The sequence below is a fragment of the Eublepharis macularius genome, chromosome 1, assembly GCF_028583425.1.
Source record: "Eublepharis macularius isolate TG4126 chromosome 1, MPM_Emac_v1.0, whole genome shotgun sequence".
In the NCBI taxonomy this organism is placed as follows: Eukaryota; Metazoa; Chordata; class Lepidosauria; order Squamata; family Eublepharidae; genus Eublepharis; species Eublepharis macularius.
In genome coordinates, this window is record NC_072790.1 from 42,618,591 (window position 1) to 42,641,690 (window position 23,100).

At 42.8% G+C, this 23,100-nt stretch overlaps 1 protein-coding gene across 2 annotated transcripts; it reads left to right on the forward strand.

The window, feature by feature from the left end:
• Positions 1-15,761: 15,761 nt before the first annotated feature.
• Positions 15,762-19,965, forward strand: TTC32 (tetratricopeptide repeat domain 32). 2 transcript variants are annotated; one of them, XM_054984603.1, is made up of 3 exons: positions 15,762-16,046; positions 17,450-17,616; positions 19,537-19,965. In XM_054984603.1, the coding sequence occupies exons 1-3, from the start codon at positions 15,910-15,912 to the stop codon at positions 19,662-19,664; spliced, it is 432 nt and encodes a 143-aa protein (XP_054840578.1). In that variant the 5' UTR covers positions 15,762-15,909; the 3' UTR covers positions 19,665-19,965. The 2 variants fall into 2 exon arrangements, with proteins under 2 accessions (XP_054840578.1, XP_054840586.1); XM_054984611.1 differs by having other exon boundaries at positions 17,450-17,595.
• The last annotated feature ends 3,135 nt before the right edge of the window (positions 19,966-23,100 follow it).

Here is a 23,100-nt window from a genome sequence, read left to right on the forward strand (position 1 = left end):
GGAAATTTGCCGCTGGATTCTCATGCCAGAATGTGGAAAGGCCGGGCTGGCTGTGGGAGGCACAGGAAAGGATAGGGGCGATCCCATTTGCCTAACGCCAGGCAAAAGTCCCCAGATCAAAGCCAGACATAGAAACATGCCTTTTTCTACACTTGACCTTAGCCAAAAGGCTAAGTCTTTTTTCCCGCCTCCAAGAAATAGATGCCAGCTAGGCTTACAGGCATACCTCCCTCCCTCTGCCCACTGCCACGTGGCCTGGCATCATTTCTGGTGAATAACTGGAAGTGACATAACCAAGTGGCATGAGGTTCTGAGATTCTAGGTTTGAAATGAGGCAGAAATATCCTGGGGGGGGGGGGGAGAAGGGTAGCATGCTTTTTCAGTTTTTGTTGCGCCTGGGCTGGGGTACATCACTGGGAGTACTCCTATAATTTTTGGCTGCAGTCAAAGTAGCTCAGCTGGGAGAGCATTAGAATGAAGACCTAACGATCCCTGGTTCAATTCTTTTTCAAAGGGCCTGTCCTCAGAAAACTGGCTCGTGTGTTTTGCCCTTTGCTTATCAGAAGCAGCTATGAAAAGGGAAGCCGTTCAAGCCAGAGTTACCCTGGGGCTGCCAACTCCAGAAGCAAGTATCCTTGGATATTGTGCTATTGTTGTGCCACAGCAATCTTTCGCAATTGGATTTTCCTGTGTGGGCAAGTCAATCTGAAGGGGCACATGACTGCTATAGCACAATGAGAGAACCATATCAAATAATGTGGATATGAAGAAGTAGTCATCATAGACACAGTAAATCTCAGATCAAATGGAAGTTTTTTCTTCTCATTTTGGCAGATGCGTGTAGGCGGTGGTGGTATTGTGAAAAAGAACTCTAATTGGTGACTGAATAGCATTTCTCCTGCTTAAGTCATGAAAATATCTATGATTTGCTTTTGAAAGTTTCAGGCAATTTGTATTACTATGCCATGACACCAGAAATATCCCCTATAGACAAAAATAGTGCAACTGTCATGTTGAAATAGTACCTATTTCAATTTTTTTCCCCAAAATGGTGACTGTTGCAAGGAGAAGCTGGTGACCAGCACTACGCTTTCCAAATTGTGTAGGAAAGCAGGATAATGGTACAACATGGACACTTCTGCATTCATATGGATACTTCCAAACAGGGATGGCACCACCATTGAGGCGGGCACCACGGGTGCTGAGGTGCCAAAGGGGGCGCTGGAGGGGGTGCTGGGGGCAGAGGTGTGTGCCACAGAGCTGGTGTGCCTGGCTCGCAGCTGCTGCAGCTGGCCAGCCCTGCGCTGCTGCCGCCACCAACACATCCCCCCCCCCTACCAGGTACAGCAACCACAGACCAGGCATGGCAGGCATCTGGGGCAGTGTGCGGAACCTCCCCTGCCACCTTCCATGCCCGACTGAGAGCGCGGGCAGCCTCTGCGTGCCGTCCCAGCCACCCACCGGCCAATGGGGCCGGCTTGCTGCGTGATGATGTCATCACGCAGCTATGTCATCACCCAGTCCAGGTGCACGTAGGGGCAGCCGCAGGCACCAGAAACCCTGGCCCCGCTCCTGCTTCCAAACAGCTCGCTGAACAATTGGCTCCCTGGTCACAACCAGCAAGCAGAATGTGAGCCAAACTGGCAGGAACTCATGCATCTCTACCCACCTCTTGGAACCACAAGAAATTTGCTAGTGGAGTCTTACCGGACTCTCCTACTAAAAATCCACACACTTTAAAATTATGAGGAAACAAATAGCTCCCTTGTCTTAGTTTTGAGTGGGAGAAGAAGCTACGCTTGGTTTGTTCATTTCCCTTCCTAGCATCTATACGTCATATATTAAAATTGCAGTAAATCCATCACTTTCTTAGAAAGGGTAAATACCTGAAACTAGGACTATTTGCATTCTTAAATCTTGAAAGATTTTTGTAGTCCCACTAGTTTAGATTTAACAAGCAGGTCTTTCACTGTTCTGTCATAAACATAGCCAAAGACTCAACATTTTTGTACCATCTGCACCCTGTAAAATTCCTGTCAGAGATGGCCTGCCAATTTTATAGAATACTGAGGAGACATTTTTTAAAAAAAGTATTTGAATTACCCAATGCTAAGGCACAATGGTTTAATTTTCGAGTTTTTTCTCTGTTTCATTAGACACAAACATTACAGCATGTTCAAAGTGTTCTTAAGGGAAGAAAAAAATATGTAACGGATTTCACATCAGTTTCTCTTAACATCATTCTATGTTAATTCATATAGTCTCTTGGCTTTCCTTACTTCTAGCAGATGATGGCTGGAATGTTATGACACCCCTCAGTAAAGTTTGAAGCCTTCAAAATGCTACTTAAGTTGAAGGAAGACTCTTTAGGATAGAAAAATGTATGTATTTTTCCTTAGGATGGAAACATATAATGTATTTTATGAATGTTGTACTCCGTCCTCAGCCCGCTTGTTGGGAGGGCGGGCTAAATACCAAATAAAGGCCGTTTCCACACACGTTGAATAATGCACTTTCAATGCACTTTCACAATCCTTTAGAAGTGGATTTTTTGTTCCACACATGGAAAATCAGTTTCAAATGTTCCCTAAAGAGTATTGAAAGTGGATTATCTAACGTGTGGAAGCCGCCAAAGTAAAGACTTAGGCCGTTTCCACATGCTGTTAAAGAGACGGTCTACTTACTGAAGGCTGGCGTTTTTTTTCACAGATTCCAGATGCCTCCGATTTCAAAGCAGAAGCAGGCCGTTTGTCTTGCGTCTAATCAGCGTCCTTGACCCGGCACAGGAAAGAGCGGGAAATCCCGGTCTCAGAAAAGACGCTGATTAGACGCAAGACAAACGGCCTGCTTCTGCTTTGAAATCGGAGGCATCTGGAATCTGTGGGAAAAAAACGCCAGCCTTCAGTAAGTAGACCGTCTCTTTAACAGCATGTGGAAACGGCCTTAAACTTGGCTGAGTGGAACAGTAGGATATAGGGCAATTACATTCGCTGCCTACTTGGCATACTCGTTTTCTTTTTTGTCTGGGATCAAAGGAGATTATTAGGTCCACACAATGAGTTTGTGCTTATTTGGTGGAACTTTTGATTTCTTTGAATGGCCATGCCATATCACATCCTACTTTTGAGGCGACTCTTAATTTTAAAAACAGTTTAGCATGTGAAGGAGGCTGCCCTTTGAGAGATAATTTTTTCAAGTCTTGGGAGCCTTAATGGAGCCCACTTGCTTGCCACAGCTTCATTAAAATGGAGGGGTCCAGTTTCTACATGTAAAGGAAATGAGTGGACAATCCATATGTTTAAGACCTGTGCATATAGCTGAATACATACAGATCTCTGGATCCAAACCATGACACCAGCAATGGTTTCTTTTACGTAATGACAGCTTCTATTGTCTTTTTCCTATTGTAACCCTTTTTAGTCTGAAAAGGGCCAGGTTACTGGTCACAGAATTGTGGGTGCCCCCATTCAAACTCTGAACTGCTGTTTAAACAAATAAGAGTATTTATTTAAAGGTGGAGAAAACTGGAGGGGGGTGGAGAACTTGGAGTTTTGAACAAAACAATGTTGTTAACAAAATATATGAAGTAGTCTGAAATCCACAGTGGAGGAGTACTTGTGTCTCAGTCTCTGGGCTCCATCTCATACACTTCAGGGCTGTCTGAATGCCTGAGGAGATAGTGTTATGCACAAACTTTGCGCTTCTGTGGTATCTTTCTCTCTCTTAGCCAATCACAATGACAAAAATTAGTCCCGGAGTCCTGTTGAATTGAAGCAAATGGATTGGTTAATTAAACAATGGATGAGCTCCCCTTTACACGATAGTAAAGGGATTCCCTCGTGCTCAGTGCTCATCAAAGCTACAATAGAAGTGCAAAGCAATTAATACCCTTAGGTTAATTATAATAATATTACAATATTCTAATATTTGTTATCTTATTGGCTCGTAGTCTTTGACACAGGTGTCTAGGGTCAGTCTGATTGGAAGACGCAATTTCTGGGTTGGCTACCTACTTGGGGGAATTCCAAATTTTGCAGCCCCTTATCTTGTCCTTGCGTTTGTTCCCCTTGGAAGGGCATCTTCCCCTTTTGCTACTGTTACGTTCAATGGTGCCATGTAGTCTCATTTTGGCAGCCTTGGGGCCTTCAGATAACTGGGGTCCGTGGGCAGAAAGGAATGTTCCCCCACTTCTGCCCTTTCTCCCATTTTTGCAGCCTTGAGGGAGATAATGCCACAGGTGGCCAACCCAGCTTGCTGCATAAATCAGTTTCTACAAAAGGCTCTCTTGTATTGAATCCTATTGGAATCCTATAGGTTAATATAACATATGTGTAATATTTCTACAAGTGCATCTCCTACAAGCAATATATTTAGTCCTCAGTTCTTACACAGTTTCAGCTTACATCCTTCTTTGGTCTTCTTGTTTCAAGTGTCATATTCTTACAGGTTGCATTACAAATACTACATTGGCTCCTGAGCATAGAAAAAGTGCAAGGCATGTAATACTGAAAGGCACAGAATACTGAAAGGCACAGAAGTGGTATATAAAATCCCTTTCTTCAAATCCATATTCCTCAATAGGTCCTCTTTACAGGCTCTGAGAAGCAATAGTTCCTCACAGCAGCAGAAGACACTGCAAAGTAAAAGGCAAACATCTGGAGATGGTCCCTGTTTGTTCCACTGCCTTCCTCCATCTCTCTGGCTTTCTCCTCTCAAACAAACCAGCCAACCTCTGCGCAAAAGAATAAATGGACACAAATCTGACATTAAAAATGGCAACATCCAGAAACCAGTGGGAGAACACTTCAATCTACCAGGACATTCCATCAAGGACTTAAAGGTCACTGTAGTTCAACAGAAACCTTTCAAAAACAAAATCCAGCGGGAAGCTCCTGAATTGGAATTCATATGTAAATTTGACTCAATCAGGCTGGGATTGAATAGAGACTACGAATGGTTATCTCATTATCAGAAGTAACTGACTTCCTTAACAGAAGCAAACTGATCTCCATATCAGAAGCTACTGTTTGCATCTACTCCTCCCTCCCCTCTTCACTATATATCTGACCAGTTTCTTCTTGCCCTCCATGCATTTGATGAAGAGAACTGTGATTCTCGAAAGCTTGTGCTACAATTTTTATTTATATTTATTTATTTATATTTCAATTTATATACTGCCCATCCCCAGGGGCTCTGGGCGGTGAACAGTTAAAATCGATAAAAACAAGAACTAAAATCAATATTCAAACAATACACAATAAAGTTGGTTAGTCTTAAAGGTGCTACTGGACTCTTTTTGATTTTGCTACTACAGACTAACACGGCTAACTCCTCTGCATCAAACTCCTGAAATTCTTCACATTCTCTTTTATCCTCCAACTGTCCTGTCGTTAGGCAACCACTTCTTGGCCTGTCTGTAAAATCCCCTCCCTCTAGGGGGCAGTATTTTCTCCTTTTACACAAACCAACCAACCAACCAACAAAAACAAACTTTTAAGGTTTACATTTGTTTTCTCTTTTTAAATAACAAACAAAGAGTTTTACCAGGCTTACACTATCTTATACCAAAGTGCTCAATGGGCATATTCAAACTGTGTTTCTTATATGGATCTCTTACCAGCACCACTGTTTGTTAGTATCACCAAAACCCAAGGGAAAGTGGCTTTGATGGAAATTTTTTATATCTGGCAATATCGTATTGTCAAGAAGTGACAGCGATGGAAATTAACCAAGTCACATGGACTAGAAAAGATGGCAGAAATCGTTTGTTAAGTTAAATAGTTAAATTCGCATGCCAATACGTTGAACATAATAAGATTGAATATAATGTTGAATATAAAATGTAAAATATAAAAGGCGGTAGAGCACATGGGAAAGAGACAGTGACAATGTGATGATGGTGCAGCTGGCCATGCACCTTTCTCATAAAAAGCGACAGAAACATTTTAATTTCTATTGGGACCAGCTGGCTCACGGAAACTGAGAACACTCCAAGGAAGCAGAAACTCAGAGAGAGATACCATCTCAAGAAACCAAACTTGTTGCTACACTCTCCTACACACCCAGAGCAAAGCTAAGCATGATCCTGAGTGTCTGTTTCTTTCTTGCTCTCCTCAGAAACACCCATCATGGCCACTACCTCTGAAGGAGCTTTCAGTCGATTTCTGCGGGTAAGGAAACATGACGTCTTTTGTGTGCTTTTTACTTGACTGTTTGCAGTTGCTAGAATAGTGCACTTTTGTACTTCATAAATCAGTTAGATTTGTAAATCTAACAAGTTGTGTGTGCGGCTTGTCTTAATCTTGCTAGGATCCTGAAAATAACCATGGGCACTGTGAGGTATTCAGTGGAGCTCAATGCAATACAGCCTGCAATACGCTTTAACTGAGCATCCTATAATTTTTGTAGAGGGCTTACATATGTGCCTTGGAGGAAAAAAAATGAACTGCGACTAGGTCTGGAAACTTGTGTTATGGTCCATGGCTTGGAAGTCATGTATCATTGCCATAGTAAACAGTTTTAATTTTTAAAATACTAAATGCTAGTAGTCGGACCTTGAGGAGCTACTGTGAGGGTAGTGTTGAGGTTTTTTTTTTTAAATGCACACTCCCTTGTTCATACTTTCCACTGTTTTCACAGTAATCTTTAGCTTTTTAAAAACTATTTGTAATGATGTCTGCAAGACATGATGACAGACACAAACCAACATGCAATAGAGGGTTCTCTGACAATCCTAACAGTGCAAAAGAAGAGTCTCCAACCTTGTTAAGCCTGTTGGTGTTTTTGGAATTTTGAGAAACTTCTCATGGCTGACGTGGGAAATGGGACCGATCACAAAATGGCTGCCATGACAGGCAATAAAGAATATTGGGAGTTTCTAAGTCATACTTCTTAATATGATGGGGCAGTATTTTTGAATGAGCATCCCTGTGGATCTGAAGGTGATGCCTCTTGGGGGTTTGGAAGCATCTCCTGGTTTAATGCACTGGGAGAAAGCCAGAATTTGATCTTTGCTTTGGAGAAGGTACACTTTGGGGAAAAACAAATGGGTGCCAGGAAACAGGTAGACAACACATCAGGGTATCGTAGCTGGAAATTTAGCACAGCAAAAAGTACTGACTGTACTATGCAAATCTGTAAATAACAAATGGATTTCTGAAACAGTGGGTTGGCTCTTAGTAGCTTCTCTGTTAGTGCTAGAAGAAGAAATGTCAACTTCTGGTCTCTCAAATGGGTATGATGGGAAACAGAGATTTAATTTTCCACACAGATCAACTCTGACAGAATAAACTCTCTTCTCAGCCACAGAGATTCATTCAGACCTTTCCACACAGTTTGCCTCACCTAGATGGGAGAACCTCTCTCTGAGATACACACAGACACAGGCTCTCTCTCAAGACATCTCTGTACAGTACATCCTCCGTGCAAGCGTCACCTGAGTTTAATTTAAATGTGTAGCTGCATGTCCACTTGTCCGCTTGTTCTGCAGCACTGTACATGTCTCCTCTATCCACTTGATTTCCTGGACACATGGCTATGCTTCCCTCTGGTCACTCAGTCAATGATAGATTCATTGGTACAGAGTGTCCTTTAATTTTTTTTTGGTCCTGATCACAAAAGCATCAGCTTGAGACAGTTGACAGATTCACCTTGCAAAGAGCCAAAAAGGAGAAGTGAGGTGATGGTGGGGCGGTGTTACCCAATGAGGTCTTCTTGTGAGTTGGGGGAATTAGCCTGCAAGGACAGGCAGTGAAAGGTGAGTAACTTAGCAAGATCTCCACCTATGTATAAGAGGATTGTCCCTGCTAGAGAACTCTTCAATAATGAGGCAGATGTTCAATGAAAAGGGTTTTTAATTGAAAATAATAAAGATTAATAGCACACAAAACCATGGATAAAATACACTCAGAGCTAACTAGAAAGTGGTGGTGAAAATTGGATAGAGTTTGAGGTATTGGGTGATAGTTACCATCCAAAAGGGTGGGGTGTCTAGGAGAGTGTTGAGCAATGGAGGTCTGAGGGTGGATGCTGGATTCGAAGGCATGCACACAACTATGGTGGAGGGGTAGTCTAATTATACTGTGGAATGTACCTTGAGGCAAGATTACGTCTTCTGCCCTAAAAACAGTAACTTAATGGATGTCTCTGAAGTGAGACAAAGAACTGGAAAGTTGTCTCTGGGGTGGGAAAATGACCTGGTGAGCTGCCTCCGGGGTGAGACAATAAACTGGGGAGGTTTGATCAATCCTTCCTGGGTGAAGTGAAAGCTATCAATGACAATTGACGATCCGTGATCGATAGGTGGGTAAAGCTATCAGAGTCTTGCATCACCTGAAAATGGGAGAGTGGATAAGGGAAGAATGGTAGGGTGTGTTAGGGTCATTAATTCAGGAACTCTGGAAAGATCCTACTGTTGTAGGATCTTTGCACATCTTGGTGTGGGGGCTGATAGCTGGGCTCACCTGGCATCTCATATGTTAGTAATTTTCCATCTCCCATCCAGGAACTCACTTCCATTTTTTCTGCGTGGTTTAGTCAGCAGAGGGGCTTATGATATAGCCATATTCAGAAGCCTTCTTAATATCATGAGGGCAAGTCTGACTGCTATCAGAGGAGGACAGGCATCTGGGTAGGGGAGGAAACAGAAGACATTGAGAGGGGGCTGATTGTCCCTCAGTCCCATCAAAAGGAGGGGGGGAAAGCATCATTCCAAAATATTACCAATGCCCTTTTTTGAGAGTGAGAGAGATTGGTCTTTGCAAAGGAGATGGGATAGAATTTAAATGCAAAAGGGATGGAGGGATGGGGGAATTGCAGAACCAAGCAAGGCATTGTGGAATTTTTTTCTTACAACTACATTACTTTGGCGGCTTTCCCCCACTTTTAAAAAAAATCTCCTTCTCCCTGCCCCCCGTGTAATCTTTAAGCAGAGATCCATGGTTTGTGAAAATGTCTTTTGTTATTAGAGAGAAAGAGAGAAGTCCCTTCCTCCAAACAAACTCTGAATGAAAGCAAGAGCAAAAGGAAAGAGAGTAAGGAAATAGAGAGAGAGGGAGGGTGATGGGATGCTTTAATATATATATATATTAAATTAATATTATTAATATATATATATATATTATTAAATATATATAATTTTTTTCAGGTATACAGAGGTATGACAGGAGTGTGACTGCAGAGTAAGTGTACAGCTTATAAGAGGGTAAGCGTCTGGAATTCTGTTCACTTGCATGAACTCGTGGAGGATGTATGGTTTAGAAGCACCCTCAGAGCGGAACTACAAGTGACAAAAGGCACAGGTTGGACACTTGTCAGCTTCCCTCAAGTTTTGATGGGAAATGTAGGCAGCTTGGCGGAATGTTGGACAAGTGACAGTTGAAAAGTCCATTGGACGATTCGGTTTCGTTTTTGCAGCCATGTCGGACGCTCCTCTCGGCAGGTCCGAGAGGAAGCGGCCGAGCCGCCTGGCCGGGCGGCTGATCTGCAAAGGTTAGCCCCCAGACTCTCAGGCAGGGAGTCTGAGTCCGGGACGTGGCGGGAAGAGCCCTCTGACAGATCGAGGCAGGGGGTAAATCGCCCGTTTGTCCCCATGGAGGCCGGAAGACGAGCGCGGCACCTAGTGTGTTGCCGGGCTATGGAAAACAGCAAGGAGCAGGATTAGGCGAAAGCCTGCAAGTAAGCGAATTCCTTCTGTTACTACAAGCGTATGTGAGGAGTGGTGGGGTCTGAAGGTTAGAAGACTCGGATTTTTCCCCCCTCATAGAGTCTTGGAAGATTGGCGGTTCCCCCCCCTAAAATGGCAGCAAAAAAGCAGAGTCCTTCTCTTGGCAAGTCAGTTACGGCGGCCTTGCAGAGGGGCGAGACGCTTGAGGAACTGGTTAAAAGAGCGGTTATGGAAGCCATAAAACCCTTTGTTGACAAGCTGAATGAAACAGATCAAAGGGTGGGCTTAATTGAAAGCGATGTGAAAGCCATTAAAGAAGCAGCGGGGGGGGGGCAGAGAAGTCTGCCCGGGAAAGTGCGTCACTTACGAGAGCAACGAACAGGGAATTAAAGTTGGTGGAAAACCAGCTGATCAGACTGCAAGTGGAGCGAACACAAACCATTTTGCGTCTCCAGAATGTTAAAGAGGAGGAAAAAGAGGATTTATGGGATCTTGCCTCGGAACTTTTAGCGACACCCGTGAGGGCAACTAAAGAAGAAGTGAAAAGCGCCATTTTGGGAGCCCGTCGGGCATCTTCAAAATATGCAACGAAGCGGCAGCTGCCTCGCGAGATTGTTATCGAGTTTTCATCTAGGAGGGTCCGGGACAGTATCCTATATAATTCATACAATGCGGAATTGGACTTTCTGGGAAATAAAGTCAAGATATTGAAGGACGTTCCATTTTTAGTGCGGAAGAAAAGATTTAAGTACAAGATGTTGGCAGCTCTTTTGAGGGAACGGGACATAAAGTACAAATGGCTACTCCCGGAAGGAATCGGGTTTAGTTATAAAGATAAAGCTTACAAGATTAATTCGGAAGATCAGCTAAGGGATTTTGTGGATAAAAATTCAGAATTGGGACCAGACACCAAGCAAAAAGAAGAGAATCCGAAGCCTGAAGGGAGGGGGGAGGCAAAGGGCGCTCTGGCGGTAGCTGCGCGGAGGGAATTGCGCCCGAGGCCCAGGGGAGGGAAAAAGATTTAATTTGAACTGTAATTTGTAATTTGTATGATCAACCACTCCGTCACTATTTTATTAAGCTATTTTTTTTACTATGGCAGTATGAAGGGAAAGCATTGAAATGTAGTGTTTAGTGTTTGTAGGTCACCTTCCCCTTTTTTCCACCCCTCCCTCCCTTTCTCTTTTTTCTCCCTTTTTTCCCATCCCTTGTGTTATTGTAGTCTTTTGTAGTTACTGTTTTGTAGGTTATGTATGTATGTAGTAGTTTTGTATGTTAGATATTGAAAAATAAAAAATATTATAAAAAAAATGAAAAGTCCATTGGACAGCAGTCAGAGAGCCAAGCTGCAAGACCAGGATGCCTACATTTCCCATCAAAACTTGAGGGAAGCTGACAAGTGTCCAACCTGTGCCTTTTGTCACTTGTAGTTCCGCTCTCAGGCTCCACATGGTTTGCCTGACTCAACTAGAATGCACACTTTCCCCTCAGCACTCTGCTAGAAACTGCAGTTCACTCCACCTCCTAGAGTATAGCATCACATCACTCTCCACTCACTCATGCAGCCCCCCTCCTTCTCTCCTTAGAGGCCCGCATTTAATCCATAGTAAGACATATTAAAAACCCCACATTAACAGCAGAAATGCCATACACATATTTACATTGAAAAACATTACAGTCACATTGTAGCCTTGATGCTCTTTTTTACCACTGCTTCTGAAGATCCTGGAAATTGTATACTATTGTCCTATCCTATTGTTGTTTCCTTTTGGTGGAAAGGCATTTTCTCCAGCAGAAGGGTGTGTATGTGTCTCTAAGTCCCTCCCACACTTATTGCAGACACCTGCTTCATGCCCTGGTGGTAGGGTTGCCAGGTCCTGGTTGGGAAATCCCTGGAGATTTTGAGGGTGGAGCCTGAATAAGGGACCTCCATGGGGTATAATGCAGCCCAATATATAATGTAGTACTGCAGCCCAAGCTCTGCTCACGACCTGAGTTCAATCCCAGCGGAAGCCGGGTTCAAGTAGCCGACTCAAGGTTGACTCAGCCTTCCATCCTTCCGAGGTCGGTAAAATGAGTACCCAGGTTCCTGGGGGTAAAGTGTAGATGACAGGGGAAGGCAATGGCAAACCACCCTGTAACAAAGAAAATGTCATGATGCGACGTCCCCCCATGGGTCAGTAATGACTCGGTGCTTGCACAGGGGACTACCTTTACCTTTTTTTTTAAAGCAGGGGAACCAATCTCTATGGCCTGGAGGTCAGTTGTAATTCCAGGAGATCTCCAGCCACCACTTGGAGGCTGGCAACCTTCTTGCTGATCCCCTGAACTCTGGGGGCAACGTTTTTGGGGAGTGCAGTGAAAGGAAGGAGAATAAGCAAGTGGATGTCAGAAAGCACATCAGAGGGTACCAAAGTGCCCCCATGCATCATGTTGGGGATCATCACAGTAGCTCCTTACCCTTGGAAAAACGGGGCATGGGAACTTCCTATTTTCTGCTCATTAAAAAAAAAGAGAAGAGATAATTTGAATCCTTTCTGTAAGACACCCTTAAACTGGCAACACGCTTTCCAAGTGTAAATGAGGTCTATGACCGAAATCAAACAAAATGAATGCCTGTCCTGTCTTTCTCTGCATTCGCCTGGAGTTGTTCCCTACTCTACAAGGCCTTCATTCTTTATTTTTATATACACTGCATACTGGCTAGATCAGTTTTCCAAAAACATTGGGACTCCTGAAGGAAAGAATTTGTGATGGGTAACCAATGTTAAAACAGCATTCGTAACAAAAAATATTAACACCTTTAACACTTAGATGGAAATGTCCTAGTTCAATTATATTTCCATAAAATAATTATACTATTTTTCTAATCACGGGTCTGAAAAAAAGTTGTCATTTAAGATCTCAAAAGGAGTGACGTGGGCATTCCGATCCAAAGGAAGACACCAACTCTGCATGGTTGCACACGGAGGCTTTTCAAATCCCATTTTTTTCACTGCTCGGAAGGGAGTTGGGGTGAATTAAGGTCTCTGCTATCCATCCTGAACAGCTGATGAGTGGGAAATCAGCTAAGCTTCTTCACAGGCTGTCCCTGCTGCTGAAGAAGGGTGAAAGTACCTTGTGTGAAAGCACATTGCTGGCACTCTCTGGGCAAGATGTGGGGTGGGAGATTAAAAGCAAAAGATGGGAGGTGCCCCTTGTTGTACTCTGCATCTGCCTGGACCAGCTTAATGGCCGAGTGGGTAAGGGGAGAGGTAAATGCTTCTCTGAGAGCAGGAGATGGGCCACCCACGCTCAAGGAGGCAGTGATTAGACCTGTTTTGAAAAAGCCCTTTCTGAGCTCTACTATGTCAGAGAACTTCTGGCTGGTTTCTAATCTTTCATTCTTGGGCAAGGTGCTACAGCTCCAGGGGCTCTCGGAAGAGACTGATTTCTGGACCCATTTCAATCTGGCTTCAGGCCAGGGTTTGGAACAGAGTCTTGGTTGATGGCTTCTGCCTAGAACAAGACAAGAGGGAATGCGACCCTGCCAGGCCTGTTGCCCAGGAGGCATCACCTTTGAGTCTGCAGGGAACACCTGTTCAGAAATGGTTGCCTCCCTCTGGGGCAGACACTTGGTTTGGAACCTCCCAACATTTTCTAATTGGCCTCAGCCCCCATGGCAGCCATTTTGAGGGAATGTCTGCTACCTGTTTTCAGAATTCGAGAAGTGTCCAGAATTTCATAGGGTTGGGACTCCTCCTGACCTCAGGTGATCTGGCAAATTCATGACTGAAGCAAAATTTGAAACAGAGATTTCCTAGCTCATAGTCCAGTCTTTTAGAAACAATAGCAGATCTCAACAGCACCAGCATGCTCTCTTCCAAACATTTGAAGTTGCAGGTGTTTCTTATGCGGCTTGGGCTTTTGAAAACTCATGAATCTTTTTCATCTTCATTAGATTCACTGTTGAATTCATAGGTTCAGCCACATGCTCAACTCAGGTTGCTTAAAGCAGGCTGCTTCAATCACTGTATTTAATTGTAAACCTAAGATTTTAAAAGTGCGTATACCCTAAAAACTCTGCAGTGAGAATATCATCAAACAGGTGCATGTACATCCACCCCTGTCCTCTCCACCTATGAGAGCCAGGATTACCAGCAGCTCCCTGGGAAGTACACTTTGACTATGATGAATAATTATTTTGCACTGTTTACCACTAGATGGCGCTTTCCTTCAGCACTGGATCACCAACCCTGAGCATCTAGCACAGAAGTGTGAGCTGCGCTCCACCTTGAACGTTTGCAAAGAGAAACATTGCTAGCCTAAGCACTTCTGCTGGTAAATCAGCCACGGCATGGTCCTTGCCCCAGAGGGTAATAGGGGGGGAAACCTTAAGGGAGGTTTGGTTCTTTCTCTATGTAGCTACTTCTGTGCATGCATGGCTGCTCTTTAAGGGGAAATGTGGAAGAAATTATAACTGTTTGAAATATTTGTGCTGCGTTCTTGGCTGATTGATGAAATCGGGGGCCATGCCCTTCTACATACGGCAGTTGGCATTCGATTTGTACAATCATGGAAGTGACCGTTCACCAGGAGGGACACCCAGCCCACGGCCAGAATCCCAATGGCTGTGATCTGTGAGCAGCGTTCCGTTTGTGGAATGGGGTTTTCCCGCTCCGTCTTCTGCTGCAGCAGTTTCTGAGCATCAGGAGACTTCTGGCATAGCGGTACAGGAGAAGGAGACTGCAGCCAAAGGGTGTGTGTGTGTGTGTGTAAGTTGAAAGTACACAGAAGGTACCTTTTGTGGTAACTTACTGAATCATGGCCAATTATGCCACAATTTTCCGCTTGTATTTATCTAACAGAAATGCCTGATGTCACAAATCAAGGAAGTTTCAGAAGATATGGGGAGCTGCGGCTTACAAGGTGAGAAGACAATTAAAAATCCCTATGGATAAAGTTATAGATCCAAAGGAGTTAGCCATGTTAGTCTGTAGTAGCAAAATCAAACAGAGTCCAGTAGCACCTTTAAGACTAACCAACTTTACTGTAGCATAAGCTTTCGCGAATCACAGTTCTCTTCGTCAAATGCATGGAGGGCAAGAAGAAACTGGTCAGATATATAAGTGGAGAGGGGAGGGAGGAGTAGATGCAAACAGTAGCTTCTGATATGGAGATCAGTTTGCTTCTGTTAAGGAAGTCAGTTACTTCTGATAATGAGATAACCATTCATAGTCCCTATTCAATCCCAGCTTGACTGAGTCAAATTTACATATGAATTCCAATTCAGCAGCTTCCCGCTGGATTTTGTTTTTGAAAGGTTTCTGTTGAACTACAGTGACCTTCAAGTCCTTGATAGAATGTCCTGGTAGATTGAACTGTTCTCCCACTGGTTTCTGGATGTTGCCATTTCTAATGTCAGATTTGTGTCCATTTATTCTTTTGCGCAGAGGTTGGCTGGTTTGAATAAAGTTGGTTAGTCTTAAAGGTGCTACTGGACTCTTTTTGATATGGATAAAGTAGATCTTAGCATTCCATCCACTGACTCCAGCCTAGATCGTATTTGCTGTGTAAGAATGCTTGTGCAGTTATACTGCTGGTCTGTCTCCCTACAAGTTCAGGGTCTATATTAGGATCGGAAAGTACCTTTTAGGCCTTTTAAAAAAAAACTCTTGCAATATCATGATAGGAGGAAAGGGAGTTGGCAGTGGTCTTAAAGCATTTCATTAATGTTGTCTTTGTTAATAGAATTGTTAGCAGGACTTTGAGATTCATACGTTGACACATATCCTTAAGCGATGCTGCAGATAATAAAGAAGTTTGATTGCAATGTATCGCTTTGCAGTTATTTCTGTGTAAATTTTTTGTAAAGCTTAGTTAAAAAATGATTAAATTTAAAAACGTATCAGTTCTAATTACGGAAATATTTTTACGCTATTTGGGGTACAGTTTTCTGCTAAAGAAGTCAGGTACCCCTTTCAACAGGAGTCTAGGAAAAATATCTGCAATCGCACGTGAGTTTTGGAAGACAACGCCTTTGGCGCCCCCTAGAGGAACGAACGCACTAGAACACCCTCCCACTGACGTAATTCAGGGAAGACGGAGGGCGCTTGCGCATTATCTTCCGCGGCTGAAAGCGGAGCGCGCAGGCTCCGCTCCAAAGTTACATTCCCCCGCCTCAAGGCAGGGGGCGCAGCTGATGGCGGTGGCCCTTGCTGGGGCAACGGCACATCTTCCCTCCCCAGTCCCCTTTACCAAATAAAATGGACCGAGAACCTAATGATGAAGCAGCGCAAGGCTTGCTATCTACGGCGCACGCACGATTTCAGGAGCGGCGATTCGAGGAGGCAGAGGAACTCTACAGCCGTTACATCCAACACTGCGCATGCTCTAAATCGAGGTAATTCTATTGCTGGGGAAAAGGGGGGGGAGCGGGAGGTTTCCGGTCAAACCAAGTGACCCTAGGAGGGGTGGGTGATAGAGAGGAGTTGGTGAGGTTGTTAGCTAGAAGCTTTAGAGGCGAGAGTGTTGCTTTCCTTGGCAATATCTTAAATGAATATCTTTGCAATTAAAAGACAAAACGTATACAAATTACTTTAAAACAAATGCATCTGACGAAGAGAGCTGTGGTTCTTGAAAGCTTATGTTACAATAAAGTTGGTTAGTCTTAGAGGTGCCGTTGGACTTTTTACTGTTTGGCAACTACAAACTAACACGACTAACTTCTGGATTTAAAACAACCTTTAGCTCAAGCTAGCATTGCCAACTCCAGTTTGGGAAATTCCTGGTGACCTGGGGGTGGAACCTGAGGAGGGGAGGGGTGCGGAGGGACCTCGATGGGATGTAAGGATAAGAGGCTGCCTTTCAAAGCAGCCACTTTCTCCAGGGAAACGGATTTCTGTGGTCTGGAGATCAGTTGTCATTCCTGGAGATTGGCAACCTTAGCACAACCCGCTTGTTGACACTTTAGTCCTAGAGTTCTGGCCCTACTTTGTGCGCTTTTAACAAAGGCCAGAAGTTTTGCAAGGAAAGCCATTAGGAGAACATTTTGATTTGAGAGGGATGGGGCTGCTGCCAGAACAGAGTTGATAAAAATAAGCTGTCCTCCTGCTGCCAAAGCACTTAAATTGTTTGACTAAATTATGAAAATGGATGCAGATAAGTTTGGGGAAATTGGACTTTTTGTGTTGGGATGATCGATTCTGAGATAGGCTCATTCCTATTTTTAAAGCTCCATTTTTAAAAGCAAGTTCATATTGTTCTGTAACAACTTTTAATTAAAACGTTACAATAATTAGGAATTGTAAAGACTTCTCTGGAAGCCTTCAACTCAGGGATTTACTACAAATGCACTTGGAATTTTATGCACTTGAGAACGGAGTTTTAAAAATAACTGGGAGCTCTGAGCACAGAACTCCCTGTGTATGTATAGTATTAAGGTCCTTTCCCTGAGCCATCTGTGGATCTAATGGTTGATTTAACAACAATGCCATGCTCACAGTTTAACCATTTATTTATTTCATTTATGTCTCACCTTTCTTTCAAATGGGGACACAAAGAGGCTTACCTCATTTTTCCTGTCCGCCATTTTATTCTCACAATAACAATCCTGTGAGGAAGGTAGCAATTGTGATGCTGGATTTTGAGAATTTTAAGACAGGGCTGTCTATTTAATCTGTCGCTTCATTTTCTTATGAGAAATGTATTCCAGAGCATGTTTAATTAAAACAGCATAAGATTTGTTTAGGTGTAGATAATTCTCATGAATCATATTTTAATGATTTCTTTCTTTTTCTTGACAAGCAAATGCACCTGTCAGGACCTTGCAACTGCACTTAACAACAGGGGGCAGATCAAGTATTTGAGAGTCGACTTCTATGAAGCAATGGACGATTACACATCAGCTATAGAAACCCAGTCTGACTTTGAAGTACCATATTATAACAGAGGTCTGATATTATATAGGCTAGGTATGGAAATAAGCTTTAAATAATTCTCCTCAATAGAATTCATTGTCAATCGTTCACTTGGTAACATTGGACCAAGTTCTCTATAATCATCATTTTCAAACTATCTGCCTTCGCAGGACTTTTCCCATCTTGTAGAAGATTCCAGGCAAGTTCTAGCTGCATAGGTAGTTCATATGGAACACTGGCTACGAGTGTTGGAATTCATTGTCCTGGGTGAAGTGAGAGTGGACATATTGGATAAAACCAAAAAACCCAATCCAGGGGAAACCCAAACACTCAAAGTGAAAACTAAAAGCAAAACAATGTGCATGGAAATCAGGATAAATCAAAGCAGTATGGGGCCAGAACCAACGGGAAAACCCCCAGGGTTACAGCTCTCTCTATAATCGCTTCCCAGAAGATTCCCTTTAAATATAATATTTCTAAAGTAGGTACCCACTGTACAAAATGGCAGCTTCCCTCAACGCATTTTTCTATTTGATAGGTGGCTTCTTTCAAAGTTTTTGTTTTAATTGTAAAAAAGAGATCATAACAGGTTCTACCCAGCCATGGATCTTTGTAAGTTAAACCTTCCATCATAGGAAGCGTTGATTATTTGAAGCTCCTGAAGAAGCTGATTGGCTTTCTACCCCATCATATAGCATTTATGGCCGTGTCGCTATTCAAATTGATTACCCAAGCATTTTGGATGGGTCCCCTCCCTCCTGCATCAGGTAAAGTAGCGTGGTAATATTAATGACATTGTTTTGCATGTGAATTAGGTAAGTATTACTAACGAATGTTTTGTGAAATGGAACAGTCAATGTAGAGATGGAAACTGGGAACTGAAAACATTTAGTATTTGCATTCATTAGATTTATGTACCACTAAGTAGGTTTTCATCCACCGTTTCCCCCTTAACTTTTTTCAGCTCCACAGTGAGTGTTGAACTGGAACAGTAAAACTGTTAAGGTCAAAGTATATTGTGTGATATTGTGGCTTCCCAACTACCTTGATTGCTTAACGTTGTTTTTATTCATTGTTAGAATAGACTGTACAGTAATACTTAGTTTGCACAATTTTCTTCTTTGAAAGAAGCGAAAGGAACAAACACTAGGAAGAATGGATGATGTTTCTTTTGGTGTATGTTTTGTCAATGAACTGCCTTACCTAGAATTATTATGAATTAGTAAGTGATGAGGACCTGACAGAGACCATATAAGCTTACTACACCCAGACTCTCTACAATGCAAACCGAGTTTTTACAAGCAGCTTTACACGCATGTTGGATCTTTGAACTTTTCAAACCCCGATCTCCCCCAACACATGAAGAGAGATTATTTGCTTGGTTGACAAGAGTGTGGTCCTTGCCTTGAGAAGATCTCATTAAACTTCTGTCAGCCCTGAGCTAGAACAATTGCACAAAAAGGAGCAAGCAGCGGTCCTCATCCCACATGGGTAGAAAGCCATCTTGTCCTCCCAACTTGCCTACGCACAAGTAGCTATGTGTGTAAAGCGTAAAACGCCGTCACGTCACAACTGACTTTTGGCGACCGCTGCTGCAATTTTCGAGGCAAGTGAGAAGCAGAGGTGGTTTGCCCTTGTTTTCCTCTGCTGTCTTCCTTGGTGGCCTCCCATCCAAGTACTGATGCTGCTTAGCTTCCGAGTTCTGACAAGACCAGGCTATACAATGCCATCTTCCCTTGTACACAGAGAAGGATGTGTGCCAGTCCATTTGATGAGATTCCTTTTATCTCGTCAATGAAATGGGATCTCACGCAGGTGAAATCAGAGACCATAATGCAGAGCTGGACTGGGGATGAGACGTTCAGATTGGGGGGTGGAGTTGAGTTTTTAGTTCTTAAGTCTTTTTATAAACAGATTCGACATCCCAGGAAAAAAACCTGCATATTTTTGCTGTCCTTTATATTTTTGAAACAGGATACTTTGATGAAGCCATGAAGGATTTCAAGAAGGTTTTAGAGCTAAACCCCGACTTTGAAGATGCTTCTTTAAGCTTAAAGCAGACTATCAAGGATAAAGAAGAAAAACAAAAAAGAACATCTTAAATTATACGGCCTTTGTTGGATTTTGAGACTGGCTTGTCTGAAAAAGTGAAGACACAAAAACTCTTCTTTCTGCTCACCTCCTTCATTTATTTTACTTCTGGCACAAAAAAGAAAAAATGCCCTAAAAATAAATGCATTCACTATAATTGAAAAAGTAAACTGTATATATTGTAGAATTTCTGTAATTGTAGGGCTGAGATGCTGTTCATTGTAAGCTAAAATTGTTTATAATACAAGCTTTGTATATAGCTCAACACGTGTTTAGTAAAAAGTATTAACCCTGACAAGCCATTAAAAATTAAAGACATACATCCCCTGATGTGCCCTGAAAAAATTACTATACCAGAATTTGAAATCCTAGGGCACAGTCCAGGAAAGTTACACATATGCTCCAATCTTTCTCATTGAAACTAATGAAACTCAAAAAGTGCTTAATTTGGCTGGAGTGTGTCTCTTGGCCCAAGTATGCATTTTAGTCCTAAGATTCCAGATCAAAATAGACCACAAGAACTCATCTAAGCTCAGCTCAACCTGCATCTCATTTGTAAAAAAATTAACAGGAAGGAGCACCAGAGAAACAACATACATTCCAGTTGGAAACCCTTGAATTAATTGGTAAAGCAGCTTTCAGTAAATACTGTTGGACTGAACCACGGAAACCAAGATTAAATTCCCCTTCAGTTATGGACTTGGCAGCCTTCATGCAGTCAACCTTGATTCTCCTTGAACTAAATAGTGTTCCACCTTGCACAGCTTTGGGATCGTAAACAGGATGAAATTGTAGAGTCGTTCTAAATGCAATAATGATACTAATGTATAGCGGCTCCCTAGAATAATGATACTAACGTATAGCTTCTCCCTAGAAGCTAAAATTACAAAATGGATGCTATTGTACTTTGGTCACATGAGAAGACAACATTCTCTGGCAAAGTCAATAGTGCTAGGAAAAGTGGATGGCAGTAGGAAAAGAGGAAGACCTTAAAACAAGATGGCTTGACTCAATAAAAGAAGCCACGTCCTCCAGTTTGCAAGATCCGAGCAAGTTTGTTAACGATAGGACATTTTGGAGGTCTTTCATTCATAAGGTCACCATAGGTCAGAGGCGACTTGATGGCACATAACATATGCATGGCTGCTGTGGCATAGTGGTTAAGTGGCTGGGCTATGAGTCAGCACTCTGCTAGTTTGACTCCCACTACTGCCATGAGTTCAGTAGATGGCCTTGGATAAGCCACCCCTCTCAGCTCCAGCCTTATTGCGGGGATAGTAATAACACTAACTTTGTTTACGGTTCTGAATATGGCAAAAATCTGTCCAGAAGGGTGGTATATAAGCACACTGTTACTATTATTCCTGAGCATTTGCTCCCTTTTTTATACTGCATCATGCAGTTAGATAAGACCAGCCATGCCGGTGTATGAGTTGAGGTCCATAGTCACTTCCAGGGGGTGCCAGCTACTGCTGTCCTTATATATGTATACCTCATTGTATACCTTCCAAGAGTGTTTCCACACTTTCTTGTTACAGTCGTATTTCCAATGAAGTCCTGCGTGAGGGTGCAATAAGAAGAGATGAAGAGAGCTGTGGTTCTTGAAAGCTTATGCTACTATAGTTTATGCTACTATAAAGCTGGTTAGTCTTAAAGGTGCTACTAGACTCTTTACTATTTTGCAACTACAGATTAACACAGCTAACTCCTCTGAATCCATAAGAAAAGAGGGCACCCTAGGAGCTTTGGTGGCTTTATTCAAGTTACTTAGAGCAAATGGAATCGTTACATTCAGGCTGATCTCTGCCACCTCCAAGAACCTAATGAAAGTTTGAAATTAAGGCATGTGGTAGCCTAAAGAAAACAGAAATTCCTTTTGGTTCTACCACTTCTATTTCATTTTGTAGCAGCCGACGATTAAACAGCAGCTCCTAGAAAGCGATCTCATATCCAGAACATTCACTCCTGAAGAAGCAGGCTGTAGGCACATCTGCATTCCGTTCCTGTATCCCCCCCTGCACCCACCCAGTTTCCACTTAACATTTATTTCAAATCTTGCCACTCGTCTCATCTTTTCCCCCTCTGCCCACACCTCTGCTTTGCTCCTTGGTGATTTCAATATTCAAGGTGATCATCCCCTTTGACCCTGCAGCTTTCCATCGGTTGTCTTTGACCACACAAGCCACCTTTGGACTGATTTCCCTACTTCTAGCTTTATACTTTCTTGATGTCTTCATCAGGAACTACTCCGTTTCTTGCCTCTGTGCTATACAATTCTCTTTGTTTCCTTATCTCCAGCACTGCTGTTCACCTTTCTTACACTCTGTCACTTACTCCATTGATGAAAGACTGAGCAGAAGAGACGGCAGACCTCAGCTCATCTGCTTCCATCTCCCACTAAGTTATTTGTCCTCGTTCATAGCTCTCTTCCCCTTCTCCCATATTTGTTCATGCTTTCAACGAGAAAAAGTTAAACTGATTTTGAGTTGTATGCTCTTCTTCCAAGAGACCTCTTTCTACTTGCACACTGAAAAGAACCATTTCCATGGAGGGTGTAATAGCTTCTGCCGCTAGACTAGGATCAGCTGTATCGATCATATCTTTGACCCAAAGCTTTCAAAGCAGCCTAGCTTTTGTCCTGACTCCTGTTTTTATCCTTGCAATAAGCTAAAGACTGGCAGTATGTTTGAGGAGCTGTGGTATAGTATCTGCTTTGCACGCAGAAGGTCTTAGGTTCAATACCCAGTTAAAATACCAGGTAATAGGTGATATGCAAGACAGTTGTCTGACCCTCAAGAGAACTGCTGCTGGTCAGAATAAGTGATTTAAAAAAAATTTACTTCAATTGTACCCTGCTTTTGTCCCCAGTGGTGATCCAAAGTGGTCTATAACATTCTCCTCCATTTTCACAACAATGCTGTAAGGTAGGTTAGTTTTGAGAGTAGGCAACTGGCTCAAGGTTACCCAGCAAGCTTTCATGGCAGAGCATGGACTTTAACTGATACTGACCTTAGTAGAGCAATAATATGACGAGAGAGAAAGTAACTTTGCATGTCTTACCCAATGGTGCCCCCATGAAACAAAGTGTCATCTGGCCCTTTTTAGTGTGGTACAATGAGTAGTGATTTCTGTTGCAGAAAGTGCACCCTAAAGAACAAAAGAATAGATATCTTGGCTAAGCGACCCTGTGGGCGCTTCCTCACCTGCAAGCCTGCTGTAGAATAACAATAATTCTCAACTTTTATCACTTTATAGAACTTCCAAACACTAGAGTGTACCGTTCCAATTTGCAGCATGTCCAAAAATCACAACATGCATAGGAAATAAAAAACTTTACTAGATGATAGTTATGGGGTTGCTCTTAATTTGAGCATTGTTTGTAAGAGACAAGGAATGTTCTGTCTCAGATCACTCAGCATATTATCTAACTATCATGAAGTATTAATG

Excerpts from the sequence above, each read along its gene's own strand:
- TTC32 (XM_054984603.1), top strand. The coding sequence starts at position 15,910 with ATGGACCGAGAACCTAATGATGAAGCAGCGCAAGGCTTGCTATCTACG. Across the intron at positions 16,047-17,449 it reads TGCGCATGCTCTAAATCGAG|CAAATGCACCTGTCAGGACC; the intron begins GTAATTCTATTG and ends TTTCTTGACAAG. Across the intron at positions 17,617-19,536 it reads TCTGATATTATATAGGCTAG|GATACTTTGATGAAGCCATG; the intron begins GTATGGAAATAA and ends TTTTTGAAACAG.